The sequence below is a fragment of the Botryllus schlosseri genome, chromosome 9 (assembly GCF_051294905.1).
Source record: "Botryllus schlosseri isolate E-star chromosome 9, Bs_hap1, whole genome shotgun sequence".
Taxonomy (NCBI): domain Eukaryota; kingdom Metazoa; phylum Chordata; class Ascidiacea; order Stolidobranchia; family Styelidae; genus Botryllus; species Botryllus schlosseri.
Window position 1 is genome coordinate 6,750,938 of NC_137244.1, and position 15,681 is coordinate 6,766,618.

At 40.9% G+C, this 15,681-nt stretch overlaps 1 protein-coding gene and 2 long non-coding RNA genes across 4 annotated transcripts in view; 1 reads left to right on the forward strand and 2 right to left on the reverse strand.

Annotated features, from left to right (window-relative positions):
- Positions 1-2,141: 2,141 nt before the first annotated feature.
- Positions 2,142-15,681, reverse strand: part of LOC145447143 (uncharacterized) — a 307,246-nt gene continuing 293,706 nt past the window's right edge. Inside the window, exons 2-4 of the long non-coding RNA XR_013917466.1 lie at positions 4,163-5,112; positions 2,541-2,727; positions 2,142-2,471 (exon numbers count right to left, since the gene is read on the reverse strand). This is a non-coding gene — a long non-coding RNA (uncharacterized LOC145447143). The remainder of the gene's footprint in view (positions 2,472-2,540; positions 2,728-4,162; positions 5,113-15,681) is intronic.
- Positions 5,105-9,382, forward strand: LOC145447144 (uncharacterized). The gene is made up of 3 exons (XR_013917467.1): positions 5,105-6,818; positions 6,887-7,062; positions 9,204-9,382. It is a non-coding gene; the product is annotated as an uncharacterized LOC145447144 (long non-coding RNA).
- LOC145447122 (uncharacterized) overlaps positions 9,387-15,681 on the reverse strand; it is a 42,446-nt gene continuing 36,151 nt past the window's right edge. For both annotated transcript variants that reach the window (XM_080325541.1, XM_080325540.1), the window contains exons 14-15: positions 9,847-15,624; positions 9,387-9,478 (exon numbers count right to left, since the gene is read on the reverse strand). In XM_080325541.1, coding sequence (XP_080181667.1) covers positions 15,485-15,624 — 140 coding nt within the window. In that variant the 3' untranslated portion in view covers positions 9,387-9,478; positions 9,847-15,484. The remainder of the gene's footprint in view (positions 9,479-9,846; positions 15,625-15,681) is intronic.

Sequence of the window (15,681 nt, forward strand, 5' to 3'; positions counted from 1 at the left end):
AGACTTCAGCGATAGCAGTATTTGCCCCTGGCAATGTTCCCTATAATTTTTCACAAGTCTGCGCCCCTGCGCGGTCTCTTCGACAACAGTGCACAACGACTAAAATAAAGAGTCATCACTTCGGATTTTTTGTGCGCAACTTAAATTTTCTGTGCGCAGAGACCGTTTCAGCACTGCGCATTTGCGCTCGTGCGCAGCTTAGAGGGAACGTTGGTCGCGGGCCGCACGAAATGCTCTAGCGGGCCGCATGCGGCCAGCGTGTTTGAGACCTCTGCTATAGTCAATAAGCGAGAAACGCAGAAACGTGGAACGACAATATGTCTTGGTCGAGGAAATGTGCCTGGAAAGTTATACCTGGCGTGGATAATACTCGTGCAGAGTAGCAGGAGGGAAAGTACGGGGCTGTATCTACGACACTACATATTGTGGTTCTATACCAATACCGAGAAAACCATTACCGAGAACGGACATTACCGAGAACGCTATTACCGAGAATGGACATTACAGAGAATGGACACCACAGAGAATGGACATTACCGAGAATTGACACCACAGAGAATGGACACAACCGAGAATTGACACCACAGAGAATGGACATTACCGAGAGTTGACACCACCGAGAACGGACAATACCGAGAATTGACACCACAGAGAATGGACATTACCGAGAATTGACACAACAGAGAATGGACATTACCGAGAATTGACACAACAGAGAATGGACATTACCGAGAATGGACACCACCGAGAATGGTCATTACCGAGAATATGGACAATACCGAGAACGGACATTACCGAGAATGGACACTACCGAGAATGGACATTACCGAGAATTGCCAATGTCGAGAATCTAACTTACTGAGACGAACGTTGTCGGGAAAATTATACCTGAAAATTGATACCGAATGTGGCGAAGCCGTGATGCACATACACGCGATCTGTACCTACATATGCATGACATGCCTGCATGACTGCATGCATAAATTGTACACGTGAACTTATAGTCCTAAAGCATGTGATCATCGATCAATAGGGTTGGTTTTAAAGCGGTTTTACAATATCAGCTGATTGTCTACAACGTTTCCGATTCGTGTACCAACCATGACATACGAATTAGCCTACTTCGCTTCACTGATACGGAAATCTGTAGCATCCAGCTGTCATGCATATCTCAAAAGAGTGTAATATGGTTGAAATCGAGAAGGCATCAACTCTCACAGAGCTCGCAAAGGGAGTAACAAATATGCTGGCAAATCATGGTCTACATTTTTCATTTGCGGCATGGGCCTACTCATTTTCAGTAGACGGTTAGACATTCTACACATTGGTCAACATATATGTTTAGGCTGACGCGATAATTCATATGTTTAGGCTGACGCGATAATTCGGGAATAGAGTGTATCAAGTAGACAAGAATTAATATTGGTAGCAGATGATTACTATGGAGAAAGTGCGTATTCAATCAGTAGTGACCGTCACGAAAATCTGGCTCACGAATTATTGTAAGAGAACGTGTCTTGTGGTGATTTTGGGCGCAAACACAATTTAATGTATGGCGTAGATAATAAAGCTGGGTTGATTAAAAAGTCTATTATCGCGTTCATCAGGATTTAACAACACAAGATAAAGAAACTTCGTTGATCGCTGCGTATACAATTGATCGAGGTACATTTTTCATCTAAAGCAGTTAGCAAACCTAGACAAACTGTACACTGCGTAATATTCCTACGCAGAAATATATTCGATTATGAACGTGACGATTGTGATTCCTAGGTAATGGCTTCGCTCAACAATCGGACAATCAACGAATTATGCACTTACCTTTGTAATGCAATATATCATATCTATATTCAATGATACGTTGCGTCGCTGTACCGTACTAATTGGAGCCGAATTTCATTTCGCGATGATGATAATTCTACCTGTTACAATCGCAGAATAGTTTGTCAGTAGGCTGCCGTTTTACTCAGCAACCTGACAACTGACAGCCAACCATTACGCTATCTTGCATATAGTCACGCTATATTTCCTTGTCGCTCCTTTCCTACTGTTTTAAAGCTTCTACGGCTAGCAAAAATAAGAGACTGAGAAGTTCTGAATTTACTGTAAGCCCAGAAACTCCAAAATTATAAGCAATCATGTTCCAGGTTATTTGCATTTTATTACTTGTCTGTGGCATGCTAAAATGAAACATCCAGAGGATAAGTAGGTACAGCGGTGATCACCAACACAGACTTGGCGTTTCTTCGTCAGAAAGGATGCTAAATATGTGGTGATCGCTATTATCTATTTATTCACTTCGATTGTATGCCACTCTTGACAGAAAATCTGTAGTCATGTCGGTTGACCACGCTGCATCACAAAGCCGCTTCAATTTGTCGCTAATGTCGACGTATTTTTTCTTTCTTTTAGGCGTTGCCTGGCCTGTGGAAGTTTGTAACAGCTGCACTCGATTTTGCATGACATCCATCCTTCAAAAATATATGTATACTCAAGTTGAAACCAAGTACACATATACATCTTCCATTGTTTATACTCACTTGATACACTCTAAAAATTTCCAAATGGTTACGTGACATCCCCCAACTAGAACGCGGAAGCCGTGATGCCGGCCTTCAACAGAATTGTTGGTTCGGTGCATGCCACCGATGGTACGTTGTCGCACATTCCAAATGCTGGGTGGGAACAGCGGCCGCCTATTACTGCGTTGTTGATCATTCGTGATACCTAAGGCAGAAACAATAATGAGTTAAATACTTCATATATTCGCGAAGCAGATCCGTACTATCAATGTTTGATATAATGTGGTAATGAAAAGACGTTATTCATGGACAATTCGCAAAAGTGTCATCAATCTTCAGGGGTGAATCAAAAGGGGGAGAGGTGTGCTTTTTTGCAATCAGGCAATGTTTTAAATTGTAGTAGATTAATCGGGTTAAATCTATGTACGTTAGTACGTACAAATGCCAGTTCGCGTTTACGTCTCTACACGCATAAACATATGCCAGTTAAGTTATATATTAAAATATAGAGTTAGATGGATTATTTTATTCAATTCAGTAGGCTAATATGTGAATAATGACTTGGTCACAAAGCGGCGAAAGCGAATCGCAAACAAATTTCGGCGCCGCTATTGATGACTTTTGCGAATCGATTAGTCTTGTTGGTATATAACAGAGATGAGCATGGATTAGGATTAGGTTTTGAAAAAACAGGATTTGTGAAATTTTGTCGGATTTGGATTGAATTTGGATTAGACATTTTTTTCAGAACGGATTAGGATTTGGATTGGATTGAATTATTTTCTGGGAGATTGAAATGTCGTGTGGCGAATGGCGACAAACTTTATTCAGATCAGTTATTAATGTACTTATGGTTACTAATTTATCTTGAATCAAGTGAATCGTTGGTTGTGAAAGAAAATTTTCGAATCCCTCCATTGCATAAATTGGTATTTTTTCTGAATTTCCAGTTGGAATCGGATTAGGATTGGACATGGAGTTGAATATGAAAAAGTTATGGATTAGGATTTGGATTTGAAGGTTCGGATTTGGATTGGATTAGGACATAGAAATTTCAAATCCGCTCATCTCTGGTATATAAACGCATCGCAGACATAATCTAGTCTGACGGGTGGTAATTATAAAGATTTAGGTGGTTAAGATAGAACAACAAGGTCGTGAAGATACAATAATAACAATATGAACATCGTTAGAGTAGTCTTCGATTCAACCCCATAGTTTTAGACATCTCAACACACCAAAAATGCTATACTATCTTACACTGATTCAAACCTGATGAATGATGATGCAATACAAAATATTCCAGATCAGCAAGAATTTCAATGTGGCCAATCCAATCCGCAACAGTAAAAAAGATTGCATCTGTTAATATAGCCTACCTATATATGTATCCCTGAAATAATTAGCCAAACCCCCGAAAACGGTTGATCACTACTCTTTATGCATTCGGTTCACAAACGGTATTGCGCGATTCACGAACGAGCCGAAATAGCAAACAGGAAACTCAAAATTATTAGTGAATTTGTTGGAACGTGTTTCGCGGTCTCGAAAAATTGTCTCGCGGACCGCAGTTTGAGAACCACTGGTCTGGCTAGACGTGAATACATTTCCCATAAAACGATAATTAAATAACATCATACCTTTGAACCATTTCTTTTGCCTCTACTAGGCCAAACGTAGCACAGTGATTGTGTTCTTGAGATTGCTTCATAACGATTGGTGGCTCTGATCCTTCAAGGACTTTCAATGAACACCGACATTTTTTTCTGTCATAATGCGTGCATATCCAGTACGCGAAGTACCATTCGAAACTTTCATTCTCCTAAATACGAACTCGCCAACAGCGATTAACTTATTTCCTCAAGTCGAAGTAATGTATTTTGCTAATACATTAGGTCCTGATAGTTCTGCCATTTCGTCGTCCACCTCTCTTAGCTGACCAACACCTGTCATGACTTTTAGTCGTAAAGCATGTGATTTACCGATACGGTTGGTTTTAAATCAGCTGATTGTCTCGAACACTCCACATTGGTGTGGTTATGATCACAACTACGGCATAACATTGAATAATTTCGCTTCACTGGCGCACAAATCTGTAACAACCTGCTGTGATTCTAATCTTAAAAGAGCATAATATGATTAGGAGCCACTAAAGAAACTATGGTTCGATAAGGAATTCCGTCGCTTCTCTGGCATGGATACCTCTAATAACCCATCAACCTGCTGTGATTCGTAGGCCTATCTCAATTCGTTTTATCTGCTTGAAAGCGAAAAGGCAAACTATGACATAATAGTTTTCTTCAAAGGAACGCATATCTGTAATACTAGCGGACAGTGGCGGCTCGTGACAATATCGGGTGGTGGGGCAAGGGCTGCAAGCGACTTTTTATCAAGATGACGTCACAATGGCGTTTTCCAACGTAAACAAGTAACTTAATGATGGTACGGTGACATGAATTTCACGGCAACAATGATTTTAACGTATGTGCCACGAGAGGTCCGCTGGTGAGCTGTGACTTGAAGTGTGGTAACTGCGTAAACGGCGTACGGAACAAAGATTCAACACGGTTCATGTTCGCATTAGACCTGACTAATTATCTGCAGAAATGGAAATGACTATAACTCGAGAGATAGCGTAAGCCTAATTGGAAAGGTCAACGAATTCGGACAGATACGCAATTGTTATCTCATAGATTGGGCCTGTCCTATCGAATCCAAAACATCATTCTAAAGAACTAAGAATAGCAGCCTCGGAAATTTGGTCTCGGTAGTCGGTACAGCATAAGAGATTTTGGCCTTGAAACTGCAGACTGTAACACGACACATACGTTTTTATTACTGTCTTATAGGTCTGCTGCGAAATCGCCTTTGGAAAATATATTTTCGAATAAATACGTGGATGAAAGCCTTAAACTTGGTACACTGTTACATGACATTATCGAGAAGTGGCCTCATGGCCCTTTTCGGTATGGTACACTGTCAAAATTAATGCGAACAGACCAACACCGAATTCTGCGTAAAATTTACTGAGGAATAGGCTGATCAAGTGATCAGCTGTTAGCCGCCATCGAAAACCTAATAACTATCGCGCTTGACAGGGGGTTGTAAGCAAAGGGCTTGAAGACCACAATTTCACGGTGAAATTGACATTGGAGAATATAATATCAAAGTAAATATTTGAATGCAAACTGAGAATGATATCATCATCTCAGTTAACGTTACCGCAGATACACCGGCTTTTGGGTGAAATCCGCAATGTGTTGTAGGCTAAAGTGTCAGATCGGAGCACATCTTTACCATACTCGACCTTGATAACGAAATTACTGCCCTAATCATTGAGTGTCAACCTTGAGACTTGGCACAGCGTTCGATACTAAAATCAAGACATACCGTGCAAAAGCTTATGACGGATCTAGGTAAGGAGCATCGTTAAAATCAATAGAGACCAATACCGGCTTTGCGTATAATCTGTTAGCGATAAATGACGAGTCAGCTCTCACTCGAATTAGGAAACGAAATTACCACTAACACAGTTCAGTCACTGAACTTCAGTGACAAACTTAAAACTTGGTACAGCGTTCGATACTAACATTAAGACTTACCGTGCCAAATGTCATAACCGATCTCAGTATTGAACATCGTCAAAACCAATGGATACCATTACCGGCTTTTGAGTAAAATCTGTTTGCGATACATGACGGATCAGCACACACTCAACTTCGGAAACGGAATTACTACCCTAAACTTTAAGTAGAAACCCTGAAACTTGGGGCAGTGTTAGGCCCTTTTCATACCGGATTTACGAAACTCTTTCGGGAACAAGTTCCGAAACAGGCGATGTTCACATAGAGAAAAAATTACCGAAACAGTTCCGGGAAAAGAACGCGTTCATACCTATTTAGAGTTACCGCGAACTTATGTTCATACAGGTCGTTTTTTCGGTAAATTCGCGGGAAATTATGGCCAGTATGAACGCGATTCTCCGTAAGTGTTGATAGTTACGAAACCATGTCTGTGGGGTGTTCCAGTTGTAATATGCTTGAGGAAAACGATGTGGGAGAGGCATATTCGTGAGATGCGGAGAAGTTGGCTCCAACTTTTAGCTATGGGATGTTGCGGATATGCCTTCTCGATGTGTATGGGTCTCTATACTCAATATACCTGGATCAGTAATAGAGACCGAGCATGTTCCTGGCTTATATTATTAACCGAAGCTGAGAGCAGAAACTGAAAGCCAGCAAAGAGGACAGAGTCCTGGAATGAAAAGAACCACCGATCACATCTGCGTACGACAAAGTCAGTTTATCTAGTTGTGATTGCTGTATAATGGTTTGGGTAAATCTAATCTTATGTACACTGTACAGAAAAACCAGGGAATTCGAGAAATCCGTGAGAGAAGCATTTGGTGTACTCTGCGACGAGCTTCGAAACCATAACGAAAAGCAGCCAGCAAATTATACGAACTCAATTTCTCTTGCTTGCTGAGTAGCTGTCGCTCTTTGGAGGGTAGCCAATGAAGCCAATCGTTTATTAAATCCAGGTAAACGATTTTAATACAAATAATTGCTGGTGCCTAGTGGGGCTAGCCACAATGATTCGAGTACTCGAATCTGAATCGAGTAATAACTTTAATGATTTGAGTCGAGTAGTAAAATACTATTTTTCGAGTACTGTAATTATACTGAAAGTTGATTTGCTAACGAGAATTATACCGTAGTTTTGATACTATTTTCCACTGAGTAAGCCTTGAAACCTTGATTGGCCGTGTCGCAACATACGAGATATAGCACAAAGCTACGAACATTGCTGGAAATAACACATTACCGAAGTCAGGACCATCTCATGGCCATAACAGTCAAGCAGTGCAATGAAAATGGTATGGTCGAAAAAAACAAAGTATCTTTAATGTGACGGACAGTAGGCGGTATGTTTTTTATGGTGGCATAAAAGGTAGCCTACACACTTAAATTTTGGCATAGTACATTGTGTTGTGATGTCATCATGATGATACTCGACTCGAATCGAAGTGTAATAAGTGATTCAGAATCGAATCACTCAGGCACTCGATTTTGCCCAACCCTAGTGCATCGTAATATTTCTATATTTGTCATGGCAGAACGTCAGCCAGTTTTTGCGTAGCATAACACTACTAAAAGGTCAGACAAATTTGGTCTTGAATCATTATGTTTGAAAAAGAAGTCTGAAAGACCAATTGTTCTTGCCAAGTAGGCTACTTTCTATCTCGAACGTAAGACCCAAATTGATGGAAGATAGACTTAAACTGGAAACTGAGCAGTCAACACAATGACTTGGACTCGAGTCATAAAACCATGTCTCGAACTCGACGCTCTGCTCGATGAGTTGGACTCGGATTTGACACGGTGGTAAATTGAAAATGAATTGACTTGAATCTAGTCAAAACTATTGAAGTGGGATCGACTTGTGACTTGGTTACAACCCTGCTCACTTATTAGGACTGAAATTGCTGAAAGTGAGACCAAATTTGTATATTTTTTGTAGTGTAGTCAGACATGTAGGCTACATTGTACATCAACCTACTCAGTTAATTTTAGTTACTAAAACTAAGTAGTTCTAGTTGTGGATTTGAAAAAGTGAATAGTTTTTGGTTCTAGTTGCGGATATTTGAAAGTGAGTAGTTCTAGTTCTAATTGCAGATTTTGAAAAGTTGATGGTTTTAGTTCAGGGTCGGCCAACCCGTGGCTCGTGAGTTGATTTCCGAAATTAGTAGTATTATCAAAAATGGATTGCACAGATTGTGAACTTGCAAGGCCAATCAAAAATTTGATTTGTCTGGCCGCAACACTCGAGATGTGATGACTGAAATATCAGTTCCGACGCATTGGTGGATCTATGAGCCAGTCACATTTTGGTAGATCTTCGTACACTACAATAAAGCAGAATACTTGCGATAGATTTATCAAAAGTAAAAATTTTCTGAACGCTTAGCGCAACATCTTGTCACTCTATTTCTTGCTTTTAATATTGTTACCCCTTCGTGAAAATGAAAGAACGCCTAATGTAGCAGATTGAGTCTAACTATATATATATTCGCGACCTCCCGTTAGCACTCGCAGAAAGACCGTCGACTATGAAACCTAGGCACAAAATGATTGCCGCATGTTGGACGAAGCTTTCGATATCGATATGTCCAGGTGCTGAATAGTCCAGTCCTTGCAAACTGAGCCCAACAATATGCATCAGGCTTGCAATATAGTGGGATGACAATATTATTAATTTATCAACTTCAAAAAATTTTCGCACTTCGCGCGGCTAGTGGCCCACAGAATAGTTCGTCAATCGAATGTGGCGGTTTGGCTGAAAAGGTTGGCCACCCCTGTTCTAGTTGCTAGTTTAAAAAATTGAGTAGTTAAAGTTGCGCATTTTGAAATTCCAGTACACAGTACAAGTCTTGAGTGTTGTGGGTGGATAAAAAATTACCACAGCAACATTTGTACCAAACATGCATTTGCTGCATTCAAGTTTTTCAGGAAGACTTCATGATTGGGAGCCAGAGGGTTCAGTACTAGCCTACATAACTGATGACACAGCTCACAAAGCCTTTTCCCTGAAACACAAACAGAGCATAAGCTAAAGCTAATTTCAAATATGTAATATAAATTTCCTATCTGCTGCCCGTAAAATTCACAATTGCTTTTTCAGAAACTTGGCAAAGGCGCGGTTTTCGGCTTAGCTCAGAAACTGCAATCCGCTAAGGCCAGAATGATACAGATGGTATACGCAATGAAGCCAAGACCTGGTGGTGATCCAAATATCGCTGGCCCAGACGTCGGAAATGCCCTGTGTGAATTTCTCAATAAACAGGCTCTTGCTTAACGAGATGTGTTTGTGCTGTTTCATTTTATTCATGAGAGAAACTATAACTTGATGCACACTTGGACAGGTCCATCTTTTTCATCAGTATCCTCCATCTAGACCTGCGAAAAAATCAGATTAAGTTACACTTGCCTAACATTGTGTGACAAAGGAATGACTTGGTTGTAACAAGAAAATGAAGGCATATGTGAAAACCAAATTATGGCTTGGATGATGGTTTACCAGCCCGTTCGTACAATTTCAATTTTGGTTAGTGATTCAGAGCTAAGGACATCATTCTCTGATGTGCTGCCACTACTATCAAAGCAGATTTTACTAAATCCCCTTTTCAGTAGGCGTATATGATGGTGACTAACCTACGCACAGCATATCCGTGGTTAGAAACTTGCCTTTGATGTAACAAATTTGGTAAGGGTTAAGATCGCCTACCAAATTAGTGTTGAAGTCTCAAAGTTTTCAGGCAACTCACCCAATGCTGCATCATTTGGAGATAGTGTTCTACCTTTTAAGCCGTGCTCTGTTTACAAAACCGCAGAAAAAATGAGCTGACTAGTAGTCAGTGACTACGTATTGTGAGCATACAGAATATAAATCCAAGAATAATACATTCCCAACACCATTACACAAGAAGATCAAAATGCCGCAGGTAGCTGACCTCGAAATACAAGCAGCCTATAGATAACTAACCTACGGAGGTTAGTTATCTATAAGCAGCCTGAATGAACAGCGAGTTACCGTAACTAAAATTTTGATTGACAGCGTTCCGGGAACCCAGCTGCGCCATTCGTGTTCATACTCAGTCGGTCCCGTAAAAATCTCCGAAAATAAGCGCGTTCATACCGCCCCGAAAAACCGATGTTATGTTCACATAGAGGGGTTCCGGTAAACATTTTCGAGAAATGTTATTCCCGGAACCCCGGTATGAAAACGGCCTTAAATACCACCATCACGACATGACATAACAAGTTTCAAGAGTTTTCATGGTGTGAAACCCCATTAAAATCGACCTATACCAGCAAAGGTCGACTAAACGCATATGACGGTAACAGAGTTTAGCTATAGATACGATTGTTACATCACACCTTAAGGGCACAGAGCTATCGTGCCCCGGTTGCTCGGTAATTTTATGAATAGGAGAGAGTAAATCACCGTTTCTTTATTGGGCGCGGCTTTGAGAGAATAGATAGTGAAAGCTTGTTATGAGCGCTACCGGGACAAGCCCCGGCTAGGCATTCGCAAAGCGAAAACACAGAAGAGACGTCGATTTTCGCAGAGACTTCGCTATATATGGGCGTTTACAAGCGAAAGGACAAGAAGTATACGATTTTCGCTGTGATTTCGGTTTATATAGATAGGTGTGCGTTAGGGTTGTTCAGAATTGATCGACTTTCAAAATGTCGTGGTTTTCAGTCCGATTCCCATGCCTTATACAATAAAAACATATTCTAGGTACTTTTTTTCGTAATTCATCCCTTGCATCCGTGTGCACATTGAGCTGGAAGAATATCGGCTAAAAATAGGGGATTCCCCTAAAATTTGAGTGTTGCTATTCGGACTAGGCTAGTAAAACGTCATATATAAGCTGGTTTTATGTAGCTATTGCGGTTGGAGTGCTACATAACCTCACTATAGAAAGTATTGTGAGTTCAGGACACCATTTTCATGTCCCACACTGCCTTAGAACTCCTCAAAACTGCCTAAGACTGATAGTCATTTTGTTGGATCACCTATCCTACACTCCTCAACCCTACCCGAGATTGTTCATCAATTGCCAGGATCACCACGTGCAAGAATACAACTGTAAATGTATCATTCACTCACAGCCACATTATAAACATCACATTGTTCAAAGGAAACGAAACAAAAAGGCAAAGAAACAGATCAACATGGCACGTTGCATTGCACTGGGATGCAAAGCTCACTAGAAGTCGTTTCGGAGGGAAATTTGAGGCCTTGGCAGTGCTGGCATAGTCTGCGTATTCCAACGCATTTGAGAAAGGCAAACTTCTTGGCAATCGAGCTCTGGAGAGTGCTACAGGAAAATCACAGGCTGATCTGTCATTTGAACTGCTGGAACTTTATAATTTAACAAATAATGTCAGAGCTTTTGTGTTTAACACAACACCCTCAAACAGTGGAAAAAATAGAGGTGCGGTTCTGTTACTTGAAGAATTGATAAACAGGAAAGTTTTCTACTTTCTACTTCTGCTTGTCGCCATCATATTTATGAACTATAGTCATCCGGGGAGGTCTGGAAGTGAAGTGTGTTTGGATCTGCGACCACAGGCCCTGAAAACACAGATTTTAATACCTTCCAAGAAGTGGAAAGATAGTGATCAATTAAGAAGCTCTAAAACACTTCAGTTTGATGAATGCAGCTGGTTGGCGATCAAAGCTGATGAAGCTAAGCAAGAAATAATTCCACTGATGAGGCCATATAATGGAAAGCAGAAAGAAGTCTTGATAATAAATGACTACAGAGAATGTGCAACAGGCACCTTGGCGATTGTAGCTGCCCAATATATTTATAATTGTTTTCGCAAGCCTGGTGCTACTAATAGCACTGGATGGATGAGTCAAGTGCTGTACTGTCAAAAATGTTCATGTGGAGAGAGCAAATGTACGTAGGCTACATAAAGCTTTTGATCTGACTATGATTAGACGTAGTGGCGCGTATGAAGTCAACATTTACAAATCCAAAACGTTAGGGAAAAACGGTGGCTTTTGCTAATGGCTATGACAATCTACGGCTTACAGCAACTAAAATAATTTCAAGCGTATAATAACTGGAAGATAATGCTGAAGTAACCAAGTATTCCGGCAGGGTCATATGTCGTATGCCGTTGAAAGGGTTATGCAATGAACTCGCAATGAAGTGCAATTGATCTACAGATTTACTGTCGGCTACTTCAGCAGGCCGTATTATTGTAAGCTAAAAATTGCCATAATTGCAAATTATTAGTAACTTCTTGCGAAGGTATACTGCACCACCGCAACGAATCTTAATGGATTGAAGATTTATCGGAACGCATTAATCTTTGAAGTCGGTTTAAAATGTCCGGCATGGAAATCATTGTACATAATGAAAGAGTCACAGGAATTGATTGTATCATTGGATTGAATATTCTGACATCACAACTTCAGATGATTTGGTACAAGACGTACAAAGTATATCATGCATATTGAGAAATCTTTCTTCACTTCCCTGTAGTACCCCATTCACCAATGAATTGTTCGATGCTGGCCCAGAATGATTATAATATTCCCCACAATAGTATCACTGAAGTCCCAATCACACAGTGCAGGGATCTGATCATTGTGTTTCGCGACGCGAATGGAGCAGCGGACGAAAATAATCTACTTAGGAGTTTTAGCTTATGATATAGCAGGGCCGTAACTGCCGCACCCACACCCCCAATTGGGGCAGCTGAAGGAGCCCAAGATTGTCTCGTTGGTCGTTTGTTGGAGGATATTTATTCAAGTTGAAATTTTTTTTTCGCGCTTCGCGCGATTCCATATCCCGGGAGATTGAGATTTAAATATCATCAGTTAGAGAAAAATGCGCATATTCTAGAGAAATAGGCATATGTGCGCTGTCCATGACCACGCAATAAACAGGATTATGACTCTAAGAGATCAGGTGGGCCACGGCACATTTTTAATCCGGAAAATGGGCCATGGCCAAGAAAGGGCTGAGAACCCCTGATCTAGGCGGATCATGGCCTACATTTTCGGTTGATGCAGCTTAGTCATTTTCAGTAAACGGTTGGCTTTAGGCTACTAGTAATGTCCTCTCAATAATGTTTACTTTGCCCGACTTAGAAAGCCTTATAAGGCTATTCTGCACCTTCCCCTTCCAGCAGCACATTGTTATTATTAATTGTTAATTGTTGAGAAGGAAACAATGCGACGCTTATCACTTTATCGGTGGCAGAAAGTAGTACGAGACATTTTACAGTAAACGGGTTAGATTACCACATTTCTGTCCTGTCTCATGTGCACAATGCCTATAATGCACGCATGTTATGCACATTGCACATTGAACAAACACAAATCGTATGTGCATCACTCTCTAATTTTTCACGAGGCTGCGCGCACTCCCCAACTCACTGCGCGGTCCCTTGGACAACAGCGCGTAACAACTATAAATAACATTGATCCCAACGTCCTGATATTAGGTATTTTCTGGTTTAGATTTCACGACATTCTTCATATTCGGAAATATACATTCTCGGTAATGGCCATTCTCGGTGGTGTCCATTCTCTGTAATGTCCATTCTCGCTATTGTCCATATTTTCGGTAATGACCATTCTCGGTGGTGTCCATTCTCGGTAATGTCCATTCTCTGTGGTGTCAATATTCTCGGTAATGTCCATTCTCGGTAGTGTCCTTTCTCGGTGGTGTTCATCCTCGGTAACGCCCATTCTCGGTAATGTCCATTCTCGGTAATGTCCATTCCCGGTATTGTCAATATTCTCGGTAATGTCCATTCTCTGTGGTGTCAATTCTCGGTAATGTCCATTCTCTGTGGTGTCAATTCTCGGTAATGTCCATTCTCGGTGGTGTCAATTCTCGGTAATGTCCATTCTCTGTGGTGTCAATTCTCGGTAATGTCCATTCTCTGTGGTGTCAATTCTCGGTAATGTCCATTCTCTGTGGTGTCAATTCTCGGTAATGTCCATTCTCTGTGGTGTCAATTCTCGGTAATGTCCATTCTCGGTGGTGTCAATTCTCGGTAATGGCCATTCTCTGTGGTGTCCATTCTCGGTAGCGTCCATTCTCTGTGGTGTCCATTCTCGGTAATGTCCGTTCTCGGTGGTGTCAATTCTCGGTAATGGTTTTCTCGGTATTGTCCGGACACCACATATTGTTGAATAACCTACGAATCATTTACAGGGCTTCATCTCACTCTATTCCCATTTGATAGGGAACGGCTTATTCCTATAGTGTTTCTTAACGGTGTGGGAGACCTTCGAGAATGTTAGGATGCTTTATTCTAGGGGTGTACAAAACCCGTCGGGTGGTGGACTCTTGGACACGTAGGTATTTCGGGGGCCGACCATTTCTGCGCCAGGACAATTGAAGACATGACGTTTTGACCAACTGGCTGGGAAAATGCGGTGCCGAGAAAATTGGCGGAGATAAAAACCTTGGATGGAAATGACCGCTGCTGATTGCCAGAAACCTTCGATTTTGATATGCCCGGTTGTCAAAATGGTCAGCACCGAATATTTCCGTCCTTGTAATCTCAATCCCGCCGTACAAATACGGTCCACAAGAAGAAGATTGCACCCCAATTTGAAATCGCGTGCGTCACACACGTTTCATAGAAATGCGTTGCGTCGGCAACAACTGGCTGTCCGAACCTTCTCTATTTCATACCTGTCCGTGAAAACGTAGCATACTAATATTAAAAATACATTATTTCGATGTGTGACGCTTGAGGCACAAAATGACAATATAACTCAGATTTGGATCGCGATCCATGAAGTTTGAGAACCACTTATATATATCTGGTGGCATTTAAGACAAAATGTGTTCTAAAACACCTTGGTTCAAACAAATGCCACTTCCAAATAATATTTTTTCAAAAGTTGTATAATTATCTCACAATTGTGTAAATACTTTCAAAAAACATGTAGTATGGAGCTTTCGGCAGACTTGCATTGTAGATATAGTCGAGGTATACGAAATGGAATGGTTGGAATTATCGGCAGCGTCGTCGGTTCAACGTATAGTTTTAACATAGGTATATATCACTGGAATGGAACGGATGTTCTGATGATAATGACCACCGACCGTAAGAATGCTACATGACGATGTAGTGCGGCCAGAAATATTATTTGATCCGTTTAGGACTGACCGGCTGGGGTCGGAAACCTTTTTTTATCAGATGAGCCATATTGGCCCTATCATTCCAATAGTTATTCTTAAAATGACCGACCTATCGAAAAATCATGGGTACTAAACTAAACAATATCCTGTCGAAATGATATTCATTAGTTGGGCTAAAAATGCTTGCTGGTTAATTAGCTCGCAATTAGGTTTGACTATGATATAAATATACATTATAACGAAATCTTCAGGTTCATGTCAACTGCTGTCACTAAGGTAAAACGTCATCGGGCGCTGTAGGATTGGTGATTAGATCGAAGATGTCTTTTTTCAATTTGTTCCTCAGTCGGATGTCGGGTATCCTCTTCAATTCCTCAGCCATACTCGCCATAAAAAGGTGATCTGCATCGGCTGTAACGAACAATTAAACTTTTGTCAATTTCCTGACTGGGCCAGAGTTCTGCATTC